Raw genomic sequence first — 20571 nt, forward strand, 5'->3', positions numbered from 1 at the left:
CCTTTAATAAATGCCTACTTTATTCTCTAACTCTGTCTACCATCTGTTCTAGGTAGCCAGGCCAAGGCATAACTGACAGCCTTTCCCAGAGGGAAGTACAGCCTGGAAAACATTGCTTTTGGAGGAGAACACTGGCTTTGCACTGACCCAACACCAGCAGGATGGCGCTGGATTTGATCTGGCCTGAGCTGGTTGTCACTGGCATCTCAGATGTCTCATACTATTAAATAATTTAGATTGCATTCATATTGTCGCAACTGGAGGAATAATAAATATTTATTGTGTTTTGGCTGCCCTGGACACCAACAATCCCATCTGGATAATTCTCCCAAACATGACACAGAGGCCAGAGACAAACTGGGATGTACCAAAGCCAGAAGACCAAAGATGAACCAGGGAGTTTTCTCCCTCTGTGTCCCACAGGTTTATTGGTGTGAGTTCTGATCAGGGTGATGAGGTTCCTGCAAATTCTTCATGTTAGAAGAGAAATAAGGACTACTGGAGCAGGTACCTGGGAAGCAGAGGGCGTATTTAGGGCATCACCTACTCTGGGTGCAGGAAAGAGCCATTCCCTCCACCTTACAAGGTTTTGCTCTCCTGTGCCCCAGGGGCTGTGCAGAGTCAGAGCTGCAAACACCTCCCCTGATTGTGTTACAGCACTGACTTGGACCTACATCACACTTCCCTTTACATTTAAAGTGATTTCTGCTCAGCAGCAACCAAACCCAGCTCTCTGCACAACCTTGGTTGTTCACACTCTGGAGACCTTCATGTCAAAGACCTGGAGGGGCTGAAACATGTCCAGAGAATGGAGCTGGGAAAGGTCTGGAGCCCCAGGAGAGGCTGAGAGAGCTGGGAAAGGGGCTCAGCCTGGAGAAAAGGAGGCTCAGGGGGGACCTTGTGGCTCTGCACAAGTCCTTGACAAGGAGGGGACAGCTGGGGTGGGGTCTTGTCTCAGGTAACAAGTGCAAAATGAGAGGAAAGTGCCTCAAGCTGTACCAGGGGAGGTTTAGATTGGATATTAGGATTTTTTTTTTTTTTTTATGGAAAGGGTTGTAAAGCACTGGAACAGGCTGCCCAGGGCAGTGGTGGAGTCACCATCCCTGGAAGTGTCAACAAGCACCTGGGGACAAGGTTTAATGGTGACCATGGTGGTGGTGTTGGTTGACTTGGTGATCTTAGAAGGCTTTTCCAACCTTAACAATTTTATGATCCTGTGCAGCTGCAGTAACTAGAGGGTACCTTGAGGAGACTTCAGGGAAGTAAATTTTCCTGGTCCTGGGTTTTTAATGGACAGGAGAGAAAAGCTCCAGAGCTCCTGTGTGAGCCCAACAGGCAGACACACCCCCTCTCCCCTGTCTCTGTGAAATCTTGCTCAACCCCCAATCCACCCTCAGCTCTGGTACAGCAACTTATTCTTCAAATTGGTAACAAGTGCTCGCTCTGATACATCGAATTAAAAATGGATAGCGCATTATAGTTTGTCAAGTAAGAAACCAAAACATGCCATAAATATTTAACGGCACCATCTCTCCTGCTCTCCCCACCCCAACTCTCAACACTTGCTTTCTGACACTGTTTGTCAAAGCAGCAGGAACATGGAAATAGGATTTGCCTTTCCTTGTGAATTGCTGAGCTGCAGTAATTATCTGCTTTTGGCACTTCTGACGGCTCAGTGGTGGGGACAGTTGCTCAGCTTCACCCAGGGCTGGATCAACCTGCTGCGAGGGCATCTTCCTGCAGGGATTTGTGGGTCTGCTCCACTGGGGCAGCTCCTGGGTGTCAGCTGAACCCCAGGGAAAGGGGGTGTGAGGCAGGGAAGGCGCTCACATCATTGGGAACATGGTCTTGAGGGACTCAGCTGGGCTCAGTGTGTATCCTGCAGGAACCACAAGCTTTATTTTTTCCAGGTTGGAGGGTCCAAGTCTATGTTAACCACCTGGGGCAGGCTCCTGGTGGAACTGGCAGCATGGATGATGGTTGGAGGTGCATATGAAGTGCCAAAAATCCACAAAAGAATTAGTAACAGGAGGATAAGGGAAGATGTGCTGAGGGCACAACCCCGTTTTGACTCAATTACGTGACAAATTCCTCCTAACTTGATGCTCTGCCTGCAGAAAAAGTGGTCCCCACACTCTGAGTCATCTCAGGAGGGACCTACCCTTCTGGCCACCACACAAGTGACCCCAGCTCATGGTCACCTGCACAATTTAACATCTTCCTGAGGAAGGGACATATGAGAAACAGGCACCAAAGGAAATGAACGTACGAGTTGTGGACGCTGCAGTTGTAGAAGACAAAGCTGGTACTGGCAAAGGTCATCCCCGTTTCCTTGGACTTGAGCTGAAGCTGGACAATGTGATGGTCACCTGGGGGAGGAAAAAATAGGCACATCAGGGTGTGATTGCTTTGTTAGCCCAGCTCAGCCCCATTGGCCAGGCCACCAGCCTGAACCTGGAGCTGCCCCACAACACCTTGGCTGGGCTGCCCTCAGTAAATGTGAAAAGTGTTATAAAATCCTTCTAGAGGATTTATCCCAGTTATCCCACAGGTACAGCTCCAACTTTTATGGAATATGTCTTTACCACTGGAAATTATTGTGCCTGAGAGCAGAGGCATCCTGGAGGATGACAGCAGGTCTAATTTCAAAACTGTGGTGACTGAATTCATCAGGTAGGAAAGCTAAGCTCAAAGAACGATGTCAAGGATTTGGAAGCCATTAAAATATAATTATGTCCTTAAAGATGTTCCATACTGCTGGTTCACTCAATATTCCCAAAGAAAAAGGGCATGTGGACATTCCATCCATGTCCACTCCCCCCACTCACCCCAAGCTCCATTCCCCTCAGCCTGTGGCTACAAAGACCCCATCTCAGTGTGAGAGATGTGAAATCCACTGCACTTCCACCCATTTCTGTAGCAGACCCCTTTTCACCTCAGCTCCTCCACACCATTTCCTCATCCCTTTTCCCACTGTGGACAGTCAGCTGCTGCTTCTTCCCACAACTCACAGCGGGCAATCAGTGGGTGCAGCAATTGCAGTAATTTGGTGGGGAAGTGACCCAGGTTTAATTACAGATTTACCTGGGTGGTCCTTTCTCTAGTATTTGTAAAAGGGCACAAAGTGATAGGACAAGGGGGAATGGCCTTAAAGTGAAAGAGGGGAGGTTTAGATGGGATATTAGGAGGAAATTCTTCACTATGAGGGAGGGGAGGCCCAGGCACAGGGTACCCAGAGAAGTTGTGGCTGCCCCTGAATCCCTGGAAGTGCCCAAGGCCAGGTTGGGCAGGGCTTGGAGCAGCCTGGGACAGTGGAAGGTGGCACTGCCTGTGGCAGGGGATTGGAAGGAGATGATTTTTCAGACCCTTCCAAACTAAACCATCCTATAATTCTATTATTTTCCTTTCACCTGAAAGATTCATTAATCAGTGAGGCCAAAGCAAACCTGACAATGGGTCATACTGAACACCTCATGCTCCCTCACCCACCTTGAGGCACAGACACCCCACACACTTCACTGAACCTGTCCTGCTGCCAGAGCTCAGCTCTGCTGCCAACCTGCTCTGCCATATTTAATGACTTCCCCATCACCCTGCACGTATTTCAAACGTGAGGATGTGAGGACTGGATGGCCCCAGGTGTGATAGTCACACATCCTTTGGTTCAAATCCAGCCTCTGGCACTGCAGGGAGAACTTGGTCCTCACAGAGGTACAGAGCAGCAGCTCTGAGGCTGATATAAGCTGCAGGTGCCCTGAAAGCAGATAAATCTCTCCCTCTTGTGCTGTCTCCACCTTTCACTGGTGTTTTTGTCTTCTGGTTGATGATGCCTGGCCTGGGACAGAAGTCCATACCAAGGAAAGGATTTCTGGTACCTGTCTTGGTAAGCAAACATGACTGATAACTCAGTGGGACTTGGAAGTGGTGACAACCTCCTGAGAGCTTGTTTTGGGACTGCAGTGGAGAGCACAGCAGCTGTGTGCAGCTCAGGGAAAGCAGAGGGGATGATGACAGTTCATGTCACCTCATTTTCTGCAGTCTGAGGCTCCCCAGAGGCAAATTTTACAGTAAATTTTCACAGGAAGCCAAGGACAAAAATTGGCAGCATCCTCTCTGTGTCTCATGGGGGTGATAGCAGGGTCAAGTCTCTGTAAAGAGCCACAAGAGTTCTTGAAATTACCCAGAAAGTTTGTTAGAAAAGGGAAAGAAAAAAGGTGCAGGAAGCTGTGGACAGCAGAGACACCATTGGAGACAAGGTATTTTTCTGTGCTGGACCATTTCAGGAGAAGGAGCCAGAAGCAAACCTGGAACAGCTGAAGGCAGTAAAGGAATTGAGGCAGGAAGCTCAACTGAGCTGTGAGCTCAGTTTGAGCACACAGACTCAAATCTGCAAGGAGCAGGGTGAAATTACAGCCAGGATTGCCCAGCTCTGCAGGAATTTCTGTCTGTTTCACAGGATGGGATGTGTCCAGAGCCTGGACCCTTGCTGTGTTACACCAAGCCTGGCCAAAAGGAGAAGGAATATCCCACATCCATGTCTTGTCTTTTGCTGGATCCGTGCAACTGCCACTCGGTGGCAGCCTGCAAACACCTCGTGTCACACAGACCTCAGTGCAGGTGCTGCAGCTCAAGCCTTGCACTCCTGAAACACTCTCACACTCACATAACTTGTGCCATGATGTGCTGCTGTGCAGCTCCAGCATCCCTCCTGCCCTCCCAGGGCTTTCCCTGCCCTCTCCTCAGGCTCTCAGGAGCCAAATCCTGCTTTGTGAGGATGCAGGAGAGAGGCAGGGTGGGGGGTGAGGAGGGAGAGGTGCAGGTGGAGGAGCTGTGGGACACTCACCATTCTCTGTGATGATCTGGGGCACCTCCTTGGCAGCTGGAGAGATGCACTGGATCTGGCTGCCCACCACCAACCCATCCATCTCCGAGAGGTCCTCAAAGGTGCAGTTGACCCCAGCTGACAGCTCAGGGACGTTGTAGGTCTCCAAAACCAGCTGCAGGCAAAGACGGGGGGAGAGAAGGCAGGAAAAGAGAGAAGAAGAGAAAAACACTCAGCCAAACCACAGAGCTGGGCCAGCAGGAGAGAATTACACTGGAGAGGTCGGACAAAGAGCCTCTTGCTAAGAGAGAGCATCCTCCTTCAGCAGAAAGCAGCGGCTCGGGATGGGGGCCAGTGAGGAGGGGAGGGCACGGGATGCTGATGTTGATGCTGACACAGGTGGCTGTGCAGGGACTCCTGGTCAGTGCAGGGGAGGGAGTGCTCACTGTCTGTCATGCAAGTGGTCAGGTTAAGGCAGGGGGAGTCTTTGGAGCCAGCCCCAAAGTGGGTCCCCGGGGCTGTGGCAGCCCCTGGGGTTTCTGAGGAAGGTGACTGCTACTCACAAGAGGCACTCTGCAGACTCCAGAGAAACTGGAGCGCTCCAGTCTAACTCTCTACGGGCTGCTCTGCCAGCACCAGCAGGGGGGGAGCACTCTGCCCCCAAGTTCCTGTGTGAGGAGAGTCTAGTTACAGCCTTCAGTCCACCACAAAAAAAATCTCTACAGGCACAGAAACCTTCTCCTGCCCATCCCACCGAAGAACCAGCTGGTTCCTCGTGCTGTCCTGGGGTTCCATATGGGAAAAAAGAAAAGCCATGAAGGAGGATTTGCCTGTGTTTTTAGAGGTCACAACACCCTCTGACTTTGCTCATGGTCTGAAGGAGGATTTGCCCATGTTTTTAGAGGTCACAACACCTTTTGGCTTTGCTCATGGTCATGGCAGAAGGAATCTCAGGGCTGGTTTCCACCACGTCCATGCTTTGGAGGAGCACATTCATGCTGCCAAATTCCCAGACTGACAAAGGTCCTGCCCCAGGGCTCTCCATCACTGAGGGTCCTGCTCAAAGGTCATGCCTGAACACAGAGGGGCACCCCAGGGGGCTCCCAGCACCTGGTAATTGGTGTGGATTTAGCGTTTTTGTGACCAAACACTGGAGCCAACCACACAGCACAGGCACAAATACAGATGCTCTCCACAATTTTCCTCCTCCCTGAGCTGGCTGAGGCCCCCTCTGAGGTGACAGCCACTGGAAGGAGACACAGGTGCATGCTGAGGTGTTGTTTCTACCAGCACAAAGAGCAGGGGTCAGCCCAGGTGACAAAGCAGGACAGGATGAGAACGTGGCACAGCTCTCAGGGCTCCCACACACTGTGTTTTCCTCACTCAGGGAAAGGTTGGAGCTGTTTCTCCACACTGAGGACCAGCAGGGAGAAAGGCTGAGCAGACAGGCCTTAGCCCTGGGTGCTATTAAGCCTTTCTAGGAGTAGGGTCATTTTTAGGCCTTTTGAAAAGCTGATTTATTTTTATCTTGAATGGGAAAAAGGAAAAAGCTTTGGTTATTTGGATGGATTTAGCACTGAGGCTGAATCCATTCTCCCTGCTGGCAATGGAGAAGGGGAATCTGTTCTCCTTAACAAATCTCCCTCTGGGCATGGATGATGCAGGACGAAGTTTGCCATGCAGAAGATGACACTGGTGAGCAGACCAGTGCTTGGCCACAAACTCCAGGAGCCAGTGCACACCCCCAGCAGACAAAAAGTCCTACATCCCACACTCCTGGGACAGCATGGAAAGCATGGAGCCTTCCCCAGCAAGCAGCTCTTCTCAGAGAGCCCAGAGCTCAGCCCTGGCCTCAAACAGACTCCAGGTAAGATTCTCCAAGACTCTGTTAGTGCCCAAAATTTAAAAGTGTGGGGTGACCACACAAATACCTGCTCTGCCTCCATGGGCAAGAGCTCACTGTCACTGATGTTTTGCTAGAACTCAAGATTCCAGCATCCTAGATTTGAGATTTGCTAAGGACACCATCAACCCTCTGTTTGTTTCCCTCCTGGTTTGCCCCTTGGTGATGGGATGAGCTGGGTCACCAGTTTAGCTGGGACTGGGCTGAGAACTCCATCAAAATGCCCATGTAGATTGTTGGATAACAGATGATGGCAATTCCTGATCCCAGCAGCTCTGGGAGTAACCCAGAGGTAAAGGTCTCTCATTCTGTCATCATTTCCAGTCGCCCCGAGCCAGACAGTCCCCCAGGATTTATTCCAACATGAAAGAACTCAACAGCTACTGAGAGAATACAGAAAAGAAACCTTGAACTCCCACAGGAACAAAGAACTTAAGATGTCTCAGATCGGTTTTGTTTGAAGCCTGGGGAAAGTAAAGTCGCAGCAAAGTTAAGAGGCTGAAACAAAGCAGCAATGATTGGACATGCAGGCTTTGAAAGGCTGATTTCCTTAGCCCTGGAGAAATCCAAAGCTGTCACCTGGAAGGTGCCTGGCAGCTGCACCCTGAGCAATTCCATTTAGGCCTTTCAGGGTGTGGGGCTAAATGACCAACTTGTCTAGAGATGGAGTTTCTAGGGCCTGGGTTACCTTAATTGCAGCCCAAATTAGTGTGGTCAGAGAGAAAGAGCACTGGTAGTCTGAGAGAAATGGGTTTTTGTCTCCTTCTTGGAGTATGTTGGGATCTCATCATGCCCAGTACTGCTGCCATGAGCCACGAGAGAAACCACAAACTGGTCAGATCTTCAGCAGAGGTTTCCTGCCTCAAGCCCAGGATCATCTGCTGCTCTGCCAGCATTCACTGTGTGGTTTCCTTGGCTGCTGACTGAGTAGCTCGAGGCCAGAAAGGTTAAACCTTGTGCTGTGGAGGGTCACAGGAGACAGCAGGAGCCCTGAGAGCCTTGGGTTCCTCTGCACAGCCTCCTGCCTTTCTGTTCTGCATGCCTAGTGCTGGAGCAGGTTGGAGTTCCTGGGGGCTTAGAAGGGGATATTTCCACCCAAAATGATGGGAAATTGGAGCTCACTGAAATAATTCACATCATCCTTCACTTGGCTTTCCTCTAGAATGCAATTTCTAACCATGAAAATGTCCCTTGCCTAAAGTTATTAATGAATTCCTCTGCCAGGGCAGCACACAATACTTGCAGGACACTGAGTCCCTTCAGACCTGCCCTCACAGACAACAAGGAAGACTCTTCCCAGTCCATTTCTAGACTTCTAAACAGAGAATAACCAAAGACAAAACATCCTCCTGTGGCAAATCTCTCCCTGTGCCAGAGGAGTTGCGGGGGAAGTCAACGGAGTCTGGAGAACCTCTTGCTGCCAGTCTTTCCCTCCGGTGCTGAATCCCTGGATCTGCCAGGCTGCAGGGGCAGGTAAAACCCAAGGAGAGGAGAGGAGAGGAAAGGGTCAGGGGTTTTCCACTGCTCACCAGGACGTTGTACTGAGACACGGAGATGTTGTTGGGGTGCACGGTGAGGCGGACGCACTGCTTCATCTCGGAGGCGAATCTGCGCGGCTCGCTGGAGCGCTCGCACCGCTCCTTCCTCGTGCACCTGGGGAAACAGCAGCAGACAGGGACGGGGTGAGCACACACAGCCAGGCTGGCAGGGTGGGGACGGCTCTGGGGCTGTGGGAGCAGTAATTGGTGTGGGTAGAAAGTCAGCTCTGTGCTCTTTGGGGCAGCACTAGAGAGAAAATCACGCTCGTGCCCTGGCGCGGCTCATGACATCATAGAGGATTATCCTGAGCTGGAAGGGACCCATGAGGATCATCATGTCCATCTCCTGGCCCTGCACAGGACATTCCCAAGAGCCCCAATGTCACAGTAGGACACAAAATAAAGATGTTTGAATAGTTAGAAGGCAGTAGAAATCAGAAGGGTTTATTTACAATTCATTCAGCTCTTTTATGACATTGCGGTAAAAAACACATGTTATTGGTCCATAGGACTGACACTTCTCTTATTGATTAAGTAACAGAAATAGCAAACAGTACCTGTTGTTATGGGGAAAGAATATTGTTTACACATGGTCGTTTTGAGGAAAGGAAAACTGTTCAAAAGTTTCTTTTGAGAAGAGTTCAGCAATTCTCAGATGTCGCCCTGATTTTCAGCCTTCCGATTGTTTCTCATTCTACTGGAGCTTTCTCATTATTTAAACATAAACGAAGACTGATGTTTTAGTAAATAAGGCATTCCTTTCCAGGGGGAAGGACAATGTGATGGACTTCTGAGTTGACCACTGGGGTCAGAGAGGTGGTCCTTTCATCCCCCAATCCTCAATCAAATCCCAAACTCTATTTAAACCCCAAATCATAATAAACTTCCTTTCGCTCCTCACTTCTCAACCTGACGGCAAGTGTCGTTCTTCTGTGTCATGCTTGGGACACTCAGGTTCAGAAAATATTGAACTCACACCCCACCATGTGCCTGAAAACATTAACTCTGCTGCTGGCAGCTGTGGGGTTGCTCAAGCAGGCTGGGGAGCTGCAAGGAACCTGTAAGAGGAGGGAGGGTGATGGATGAAAACTCCATCCCCACCGCAGAAATTGTGTCCCTCCACCCACACAGCAGGTCCAGCACAACTTTCCCTGGGCCAAACTCCCCCAGACCTTCAAACCCTCCTGTCCAAGGGCTATGGGATGCCTCAGGCAGGGCTGTCCTTGTAGAGAAGCCATGCACAGCTTATGTTTTTTGTCCCTGCTGAGAATGCTGTGCACTTGTGGTGCCTCTGGGCTGCTGGTACCTCACCTCCGGGATGGGGCCACCCCTCCAATGAGTTGTTCCAGCAGATTAAAGAGTTTTTTGCATCTGGCTTGAAAATGCCTGACTGGAAGTGCTGAGAGCTGAATCTTAAAAACTCAGGTGTTCCCAATAAGTGACAGCTCAGTGAAATTTGTGGGTGCACACACCTGGACTGCATAAATGCATGAATTTCACACCGCCCACTAACTGCTGATGTTCTCAGTGCTGTCACTGCCCCTCATCTCACCTGTGTGGTGCAAACACAACCCAGGAAAGTGGATTGGTGGCTCTTTGCCCTGTTTCCACCCAGGTTTGAATGTGTTTAGCACAAACCACATCTGCATTTCACTCCACACACGCTGCCAAGGCCATTGCTTCGAGGGGAGGTGTCTGCCTGGAAATCCACAGGGTTAATCCAAAAGGACAGCTCCAGCTGCATGCCAATTACCTTCTGCCATTAAGTTAATGTTATGGACTTGCACAGGGTGTCTTCAATGGATTTTGTTATTAGCAGTGCTATTACCCCCCATTAAAACCAGCTATAAAGACTTAAGTGCGGATGTTAAATTATTCACCCACTCCCAGCCTTGAGAGTCTCACTTGTGAGAGAACGTAGAGCTCCAAGATCATCTCTCAGTGTCCCCACTCCTTGGAGCAGAGACTGCACCCTCATGAATGAGGGATTTGCAGATGAGGATCCATGGAAACACATGCCAAAAACTCAATATATGGTTAATCCAAATGTTTCAAAGCTTGGGGTGGCCTAAAACTTTAGGGTTTGGCTTCTCTCTAGTGACTGACTCTAGATAAAGGGAACACCCCATCTCCAAACTCCAATTTCTCCATCTTTCTGGCAGAGGAAAGTTTTTTTATTTCCAGAGGCAGGATCCATAAAGGGATATTTTGGCCATTCTCAACACGCTTTGCAAGTTTGAGAGAGCAAAATGCAGGTTTGAGAGAGCAAAAGCAGCCCTGCAGCTCCTGCTCTCTGCTCCCCAGGAGCCCTCATCCCATTAAATCTCCTCTGGCACTGCCACATGCTGGATCAGGAATTTTAAATGAGCACTCTCCAGAGGGTTGGGCCAATAGCCCATAAAATATCCCCAAAACTGTGAGTCTCCCATGGTGGCACAAAAGCCAAAAGGCAAAATGCTGACCTGAGGTTTTTCCAAGCACTTCCATAAAACTCCAAACAGCCACAGCAATCCCATTAAAGCTCTGCAGGGTGTGGGAACTCCTCTCCTGGGAATAGCTTGGAAGGGAAATCTTTTTGGGCTCAGAATCAAAACACAAGTGCTCAAATTCTTCAAGACGTTCTGTTACTTCCCATTCATTTCCTCCAGCTGCAGCACAACAGAAATATCTGGATTTTCTAAAATTAAGCAGGCAGATATCCAGGCTCAGTTCAAACCTATGGATATGGATTAAGCATCCAGGAATGTGGTTTGTATTCCCCAATCCCACCACTGAGCAGGAATATAATAATCCACATTTTACCTGGCTGTTTACAGGTCATACCCATTTAAAACATGTCACTTTTCAGACCAAACTCTTGCTCCATATTAGACTGACATGCCTTGACATCTGCCATAAGGTGAAAATAATGTCATCCAAATAGTGAATTTATGAAAAACCAAACCAAACTAAGCCTGGGTTCAATATAACGTTAAGGCTGCTGTGTCAGGGTCTCAGGAATTAGGGACTGCCAGAGTGAGAGCAGCTTCTGTACTTCCAAATCTGCTCCCTGCACTCACACACTGCAAGCCAGACTTTCATTACAGGATTACAGGTTATTATTCCTTTTTTCCACGGTGACCTCAATTCTGCACTTCCTAACTTTTGACTTTCACTGTCTGACTTTTCCCATGCAATTCCTCATCTGGAAAAGCCCTGAATACCTGTGCCTGGTGCTGGAGTTGATGGTGGAGTTGGAAGGGACATTAAAGATCATCCAGTTCCACCTCCTGCCATGGGCAGGGACCATCCCAGGTTGTTCTAAGCCTCATCCAACCTTGGACACATCAAGGGATGGGGCAGCCACAGCTTTTCTGAGCAACCTGTGCCAGGGCCTCATCACCCTCTGAATAAAGAATTTTTTTCATAAGATCCAACATAAACCTCCCTTTCTTCAGGGTGATCCATCACAGCAAAACCCACCATGTTTTGCCTGAGCTGCAGCTGCTCTTTCACCATCCCAAGTGTCCTGCTTTGTCCAAAACCATCAGCACAAGCACTGAGGAGCTGCTCCTGCCACTGAACCACGAGGAATGTTATTTCCTCCTCACCTCCCATTAAGAATAAATACCACTGGTGCTCACCCTCTGCTCAGCAGCCACCGACCAATTATTTTAATAATATTAAATTAATACTCTCAGCATCTCTCCTCCAAGAATCTCAGAGGGCTTTGCCTGCAGCTAATTAAACTTCAGGATACCTCCACGAGGTTGGGATTAGCAGGCAGAGACAGGAAAGTGAGGCACAGACTGAGAGCAGGGTAAAGCCTGAGGTTCAGGTCCTGGTTTGAGATGCAAGAAATCACCAATAAATCCCTAAATCAGGGCCCTAAACCTGGGGCCATCCAGGGTGAAGAAGGGCCAGTCTGTTCCACTTCTGGAGGGATAGGAAAAGTTATTTTGCCTTGCTGAGGCTTGGACTCTCAGTGGAGACACATCTCCATCATCCTGTTGTGGACAAAAAAACCCCCAAACCACCACCCTATACACATAAACCCCTCCCAGACTCCCCAAAATTACCTTTATTTTTCACCTGACTGAGCCTTACTTGCTCATAAACCATAACTGTTGAAAAAGGAGAAGATTTGGATTCTGTTCTAGTATTTTTTCCCATAATTTCACAAGAAGCAGACTAAAATATCCAACTTTGTGAATGCGAGACCCAAAAAAGTCAGTTTTCTGGCAGTGGAAAAGGTCTTATCTGCAATTCTGTTAATTAATAACAAATTCCAAGACAAAAGAGTGGTGATTGGATCTGATCAGAAATTGCTACTTAGAACAGAGTATTTGGGGGCTTCTTACAAGTGGCAATTAGCACACGATGCAAATCTTTTTTTTTTTCTATTCAGGGAAAAAAATAAAAAAATTTTAATACCCAGAAATAAATTCTTAATAAATTAATACTTTTTGGAGAAGCCTCACTATTTGATGCACAGCAGGGTTTTTTTGCCTCAGGGTGTTCAGGTGGGTTCTCAGGGAAGGAGAAGGACCAGAAAAATCTGTGTTTGATGGCAAAGCTCAGAGGCAGCTCAATGGTTGGGATCATCCCAGCAAGCCCAAAGGACACCTTTCCACCACCTCCAAATGGGTGATTTGCTGGAATCACTCTTTTGCAAAAGGTTTTGACATTTCAGCTTTCCTTTCTGGTTCTAAACAGTGACATTTCCCTCAGGGGGATAAATCCTCTCGCCCTCTGATGGAATCATCTCAGCCTCCCTTTCCTCACACCTTCCCTCCAGTGGCAATCAGGGCACCCCCAGTCACATCACTGAGGAGGGTCAGGGATATTTCAATATCCCACCAGGATATATAAATATATAAATATATTTCATATTTATATATTTATATAAAATATAAATATATTTTATATATTTTTTTATGTTCTAGAAATTATATAATTTTTAATATATATTTATATATTTATAAATATATAATTATGTAGATATAAAAATACATAATATATAAAATATAAAAATATAAATATATGAATACAAAATATATAAATATAATATATATAAATGCGTAAATATATTTTATAAAAATATATAAAATATACTGAATATATTTATTTATTTAAATATATTAAAATATATAATTATGTGAATATATATATAAAAATATGTAAATATATTAATATCCCATCAGGCTAGGGCGGGATATTTTGGTAGGATACAAATTTCCCATTGGAATTCCCATTTTCATCCCCAAACTGTTCATTCCCAAGCTTTTTGTGGTGCAGGGTCCCTCACACTGGAGTCCTCCACTTGTGCAAGATGGAGAAGTTGCCCCATTCCAATCCGCACCTCTTCCCAGTGGTTTTCAGCTTGGGCAAAGTTCCCATTTTTTTTTTCACCCCTCTTTAATTTTTCCCCTTAAAATTCAACCTGATCTCTTCATTTTTCCCTCAGATTATCCATCTGCCTCCCTCACTCACGTCACCACCTCCAGTGGTTTCCTTTCTAGGTATGTTGGATAAAGACATCCAAGGAAAAAAAAATAAAATCAGGAGGATGCTGGAGGAGTTGTAGGGAAACTTTTAGGGAAATCTGATTTAGGTCTCAGTTGGAAGACCATGAGTAGCCCAGATGGTCCCTGGATCAAGACAAGGTAAGAGAAAAATGATTTTCCCTTTCTCCCATCTCATCATCTCCAAGGGAAAATCTGAGAAATCCCAGCCCAGCAGAGCCCATGGCAAAGCAGATGAGTCAAACGGAAAGAGCTGAACACATCAACAAATTGGGAATCTGAAATCTAAGAGGGCATGGCCTGGTAGCAGGGGAGGGGAAAGATGATTTGGGGATGTCACATCCCTGGAATTGGTCCTGGCTGGGTTGGGTGTGGCTTGGAGCAGCCTGGGACAGTGGGAGGTGTCCCTGTCCATGGCAGGGGTGGCACTGGGTGGGCTTTGAGGTCCCTTCCCACCCAAACCACTCTGGGATTCTCTGATTCCTACAAAACAAAATAACAGAAACAGCGACTTTTTGTCAAATCTTTGATCCTTGGCAAAGCTGGAGCAGCACAGGACCTGGGAGGTGGCAGAGGGATTTCTGGCACTGCTGCAGCCCTTGGCTTCCCCTCTCTCTCCACAAAGCCCAAACTCCTGGCAGAGGGTCACATTCCCCAGACAGGCACAGGCTGATGTCCCACAGGACCCCCAGCCCAGCCTCACCCAGGGGTGCCAGCACAGGAGATGTGTTTATTCCCCAGGGGATGTGTTTATACCCCACAGGGGATGTATTTGTTCCCTGGGAAGAACAGGCAGGTCCGAGATGCCTTTTGGAAGGCGATCAGCAGAGGGAGCTCGGTGGAAGCCAAGTGCAAACCCCGGGAATGGCATTTTCAGCCAGGGCTGGGGACAGGAATCCGGGAAAGGGACCGCAGGACAGGGATGCTCGGCTTCAGGAGGCTCTGGAGACCCGAGGTACCTCTCAGCATCCTCACTCTGGTCCTAAAAGATGTAACAGCTTCGTTCCTTACCTGGGAAAACTTTTTTTTTTTAAATTTATTTCCCAGTGGGAAAGAAGGCTGAGACAAAACCAGAGCAATTAAAGGAACTTGGGGATGGATTAAGAGGTTTGTTTTAGCACAGGTCTGACCAACATGCAGAGCCAGGTTTGGGTCTCCTGAGGTGGCTTTATCACCGCGGGGAGCGAGGCTGGGGAAGGAGGGAGCAGCTGAAATTTGCCTTTCCCTCTGCTGGAGCTGAAGCAATTTTCTGGTTGGAGCCAGGAAAAAAAAAATAAAAAAAAGGGAGAAGATTCAGTCCCACTCGCATGTAAAGTTTAAGGTCAGTTTTAGCAGTGTTTTGACATTTCCAGGTTCCCTCGGGGTGCTGAGAACAGGGATGCCATAAATGTCGAGACACAGACATAATTGACCTTAAACTTTACATGGCCGTGTGGTGGGTACCCCACTCCCTCCCTGCCCTCTGCGTTTGGCCTCCAGGCTGCCCAGGGCATGGCTGAAATTTAGCTCTCCCTGGCACCAAGAAGTTAAATTTGACCAACTGCCCGGGATACTCCATTCTGGGAAGAAAAAAAAAAATTAAAAAAAAAAATATATATATATATATATATATATATATGTATAAAGGCAGGAGATGCTCCAAGAAAAATGACAAATTTGAGCTGGGATAATGCACAAGATTATTCCTGGGAAACTTGTCCTGGTAAGTGAGGAGTTTTCTCAGCAAGTTCATGTGTGTCTGAGGAAGGAGTTGAATTCTTTTTATCTTTGGCTTTAATCACAAACAGGCTCAACTCCACAAAAACTGCTTTTTTGGGCATCAAAGATGAACTGGGCAAAGCTGGGAAAAGCCACTGGGAGAAGGAGAAGGAGAGGGAGAAGAGGGAGAAGAAGAAGAAGAAGAAGAAGAAGAAGAAGAGGGAGAAGAAGAAGAAGAAGAAGAAGAAGAAGAAGAAGAAGAAGAAGAAGAAGAAGAAGAAGAAGAAGAAGAAGAAGAAGAAGAAGAAGAAGAAGAAGAAGAAGAAGGAGAAGAGGGAGAAGAGGGAGAAGAGGGAGAAGAAGGAGAAGAAGGAGAAGAAGGAGAAGAAGGAGAAGAAGGAGAAGAAGGAGAAGGAGAAGAAGAAGAAGAAGAAGAAGAAGAAGAAGAAGAAGAAGAAGAAGAAGAAGAAGAAGAAGAAGAAGAAGAAGAGGGAGAAGAGGGAGAAGAGGGAGAAGAAGGAGAAGGAGAAGGAGAAGGAGAAGGAGAAGGAGAAGGAGAAGAAGAAGAAGAAGAAGAAGAAGAAGAAGAAGAAGAAGAAGAAGAAGAAGAAGAAGAAGAAGAGGGAGAAGAGGGAGAAGAGGGAGAAGAAGGAGAAGAAGGAGAAGAAGGAGAAGGAGAAGGAGAAGGAGAAGGAGAAGGAGAAGAAGAAGGAGAAGAAGAAGAAGAAGAAGAAGAAGAAGAAGAAGAAGAAGAAGAAGAAGAAGAAGAAGAAGAAGAAGAAGAAGCAACAGCAGTGGGATTTTAATGGGTGTTATTAGGGCACTAAGTGGCCTGTGGATTTTTTTTTTCAAAGAGACACAGAAGAAGTAACTCAAAACCAAGCTGAAATTCACTCTTTTTTTGGCGCTTTACATTTCCCCAGGGTGATTTTTAAGGGACCACAAAAAGTGGCACAAAAAGTTTCAGCCCACCATCCAAAGCTCGCCCTGCTGCTCTTCTCAATGACCCAGCGGGGTGAAAGGGCAGAACTCCATCCTCGCCCTTGGGCTGCAGTTTTTGGGGATGGGGATAACGCTGCCCTGCCAGAGCCGCCTCTCCCACCGCCCCTGTCGCCTCGCCAAACGGAGCGAGGCCGCTAATTGCTCTGCCCGCTAATCTATTCTAATGCATGGTAATAGAAGCCGAGTTTCTGCCCTGATAACTCCGCCGGCTTATGCTGCAGAACCGCAATCCCCCCGCCCGTGCCCTTATCTCTGTCCCCAGGTGGGCTCCTCCCCGCATCCCGGCAATTGTGCCAGCCCACCCCCGGAGCCCCACGGGGCGTGGGGTGCAAGGGATTTACTCCTCCATCTCCCGCCCTACAAAGCTCAGAGCTCCACAAACAGCATCCCTCCCCCCTACTTTAATAGAGGGGGAGATTTCATGCCCCTTCTCCTTTCCCTCAGCCCCCCTCCCCAAATTTCCAGCGGGGAAATTTGTCTCTTTTTTTTTTTCTTGCGGATTGTCTTGGCGCTGCTAATCTTGCCTTGGAGCATCCAGTGCAACCTGCTGTCGAGCACCAGGGGTGGGCAAGGGATCAGAGGTGTCTCGGGTTGGTTTTCTCACCCCAGATTCAGGTTGTTTAAAGTCTTTGCTCTCTAAAAGCCCTGAGTCGCGTTGGTACAAAGAAGCGGAGTCTTCAAGGCCTTGTTTTCTGATTTCTCGTGTTGTTTATTATTTGATATCTCAGAGTTTTTCTCTGCTCCCAGCCGAGGTCTGGACAGTGGCTGGGACATGGGGGGACTGCCCCCGATGGGACGTCACCTTATATTTATACAGATAGTTACGTGTTATTTACTATTTTGTACCAATGCGCAGTGCTTACACTAAAAGGGTCATTTTTACTTTGACCCAATCCACTCTCACCCCCTTGTGTCATCACCACCCCAGAAGATGGAGGACGAGGAAGAAGGAGAGGGACACGAGGTACCACCCAAAATTCCACCATCTTGTCTCCCATTTACCTCTATTCTAAGAATCTTAAAACTAATAAATTTTGCATGTTCCACTGTGCTAAACTACTATTTTCACTTCCTGGTGATTTGCAATTCCTCTCCTTGTGCTGGAAGTTTCTCCCATGGGCTAAGACCAAACTCAGTGTCTTCCTGGGCTCTGGGCCAAGGTCTCCAACCCCCCTGGACCGGCTCCACAACCCCCTGTCCAGGGCTCACATTCCCTTTCCCGGGTCCCAGGTCATCCAAAGGGATGTCCTGGACTCCAACAAGGTGGCGCCAAGGACCACCCCGGCTCAGGCATGGCTGGGGTAAGGCCAGGGAGCAGCGATTTGGGGAGTGTGCACACACGTGTGAGTCTCTGCAGGCACATCTCCTTGGAGCCTGAGATGGATGAACGGGAGCATTTCACATGCAAATCCCTGGAAACTTGGAGCCTTTGTCCAACGGAGGATTGGAAATGGTTTGCTGGCACGGGGAGGGTGTGGCAATGAGGGAGGGGAAGGTCTGTGGAAGGTGATGCTGAAATCCACTCCTCAGCTGGTGGTTATGGAAAAGTGGAAATCCTCCGGGAATCACAGGATCCTGGGCTCACGGAAAGGTTTGGGTTGGAAGGGACATTAAAGATCATCCAGTTCCAACCCCCTGCCATGGGCAAGAATCCTTCCACCACACCAGGATGCTCCAAGCCTCGCCCAAACCTTGGACTCTTCCAGGGATCCAGGGGCAGCCACAGCATCTCTGGGCACCCTGTGCTGGGGTGCCCCCACCCTCACAGCCAAGAATTCCTTCCTAAAATCCATTCCTAAACCATTTCCTGCTGTAGAAGCAGCCTGAACACGGTCAGCACCTGTGTGTGTGACATCTGGGAGGATGGGGGATCTCCTGCCTCCATCCTCTGACCCTTTCCAACCTCCTGCAAGGGTCAAAGGCACAAGGAAAGGGCATCTCTGAAGCCGCAGGGTCTTTGCTTTGCTGCCTCTTCAATCACAGTCCTCCAGGTCCTTTTGCTGCAGAGCTCACCAGGCACAACATGAGCCTGGTAGCTCAAAGCAGGAGAAGAAACTCAGAGCAGAGAAATCACAAGCAGGAGGCAGAACTGGAGACAAAGGTTTGAGAACTGCAGCCAGTCCACGGCACCGAGGTGGTCCACGAGAAAGGAATCACAGGCATCTGCCTGGAATCTGCCTTTTGCCATCTGCCCATGAAAGGCTGGGCTTCAAATGAGGATGGAAAAACCCCTGAAGGCTCAGCTGAAGGCAACCTGAGTAATGCAAGCTCCTGTCTCTGAAGAGACAGCACAAATAACTTTTCCCCGCACTGAATTCACTTAGAGCCGTTTTAAAGAAAATTAAAAGGAGAAGAAAGCGAGAGAAAGGGAATGAGGTTGCCAGATAAGGCAAGTAATTAATGAACAAAATTACTTTTCCCAGAGAGCATCCTATCATGGTGCTTCCTATTCATGCTAATAATATTTGTGAGTGTCTTCCCCAGAACCTGGGTAGATAACACCTACACTCTCCCGTGCTCCTACATGTTCTCCTCTGTGAGGGCTGATGCAAATAATCTGTTCAAAGGGGCTGGAGTTCTTTGTTCCTGGCCTGATTCAGAACATCATCCCCAATTCCTTCCTGGGAGCTTCTCTCGAGTAGCTCCAAGGAAATTGATTTGGATTTTGGAGGTTCTGTGTTCAAGGAGGTTTTCAGGAAGGTCAGGGAGCCATGGGAAGTGCTCTGTAAGGTGTCTCCACTCACACAGACACTGAATCCCTGCCAGGCTCAGCCAGCACCTCATTTAATTGCTCTTTTGCTGCTGTCCTGCCTTGGAGGAGCACAGCAAGGAGAGAGAAAACATTCCCACAGGATGGACTGATCGGCCCTGAACACTTTTCATCCAAATCCCCCACCCCTGGAAACCTCTTGAGCAGTTTTACCCAGAAAGGTGCAAAGGCAGAGGGGATCCCACAGAGTTCCTCAAACCAGATCCTCCCAACCCACTGTTCCTCTTGACCTTCATCAAAATCTCTATTTTCACACTGCTGATAAGCTCCTTTCCTCCTCCTTATCTATCCATCCCTCCATCCATCCATCTGTTCATCCATCCATCCATCCATCCATCCATCCATCCATCCATCCATTCATCCATCCATCCATCCATCCATCCATCCATCCATCCATCCATCCATCCATCCATCCCTGTGCCCACATCCCCCACCAGCAGAGCCTACAGTGATGGGTGCTGTAACTCCAGTATTTGCTCCTGGCAGAGACTATTCCTCCCTCTGGGCCCAGACTTTTGTGCAGGAACAGCAAAATTCCTGCAATTAGCAGCCAGAAAAAAACACAGGATGGCACAGAGGGAGTTGCATCAAATCCCCATTACCACATAGACCTGGTATGGGGATCTCCAGCAGCTCCATGGCTCTGGTAGGAGAGGAGATTGTGCAGGGAAGTGGGAAAAATAAACCAAGGAATGTCTCAGTCCAGGCTTGGCTTTCCCTGTGGGGTGAGGAATCAGTGGGATGGGATTTGCTGCCTGAAAAGGCATCTCCATGCATCTCCACCAACCCCACTCAGACCATGCCTGAAGCTCTGGATCCATCCCAAAGCTTTTTGTTTTTTGGAATGAGGAAAAAGCCTGGGCTGAGCTGGATGCACAGCCTTCAACAGGTGAACAAAGATCAGAAATAAAGGGAAATCTGTGTTTCCATGGCAGTTTTCAGACCCTCACATGACCAGTGCACAGGCTTTGGATCAGAGCTGGAGATTCCCAGCTACTTAAAGCAGCATTTCACCCCAACTCTGACAAAAACAACAACAAAAATCTGTCTTTCACAGCTCAGATCCTTCTAGGAAAGGGAATTTGGGGGACAGATTAATAAGAGAAAAAAAATAGAGCTAGAAGGATTTTAATTTTAGTCTCACTGCTTTACTCTGCCCGTGCCTGCTCCAGCCAAAAATTTAGGTAACAAGCTGAGTTTCTCTCTTCCTGAGCCTCCTCTCAAGCTGAGAGGTTTGGAGGGGAGGGAGGATCCCATCCAGAGCTGAGCCATAAGAAAGAGAATGACCTGGGCTCCAAAACAGCCTAAAAACAATCCTGGCTTCATCCTTCTGG

At 48.3% G+C, this 20571-nt stretch overlaps 1 protein-coding gene across 1 annotated transcript in view; it reads right to left on the minus strand.

Annotated features, from left to right (window-relative positions):
• PLXNA4 (plexin A4) overlaps positions 1-20571 on the minus strand; it is a 421348-nt gene that overhangs the window by 107561 nt on the left and 293216 nt on the right. The window contains exons 5-7 of the mRNA XM_083858928.1: positions 8255-8378; positions 4844-4997; positions 2270-2369 (exon numbers count right to left, since the gene is read on the minus strand). Of these exons, the coding sequence (XP_083715054.1) occupies positions 2270-2369; positions 4844-4997; positions 8255-8378 (378 nt within the window). The remainder of the gene's footprint in view (positions 1-2269; positions 2370-4843; positions 4998-8254; positions 8379-20571) is intronic.

Source organism: Zosterops lateralis (genome assembly GCF_965231275.1).
Source record: "Zosterops lateralis genome assembly, chromosome: 4".
Taxonomy (NCBI): Eukaryota; Metazoa; Chordata; class Aves; order Passeriformes; family Zosteropidae; genus Zosterops; species Zosterops lateralis.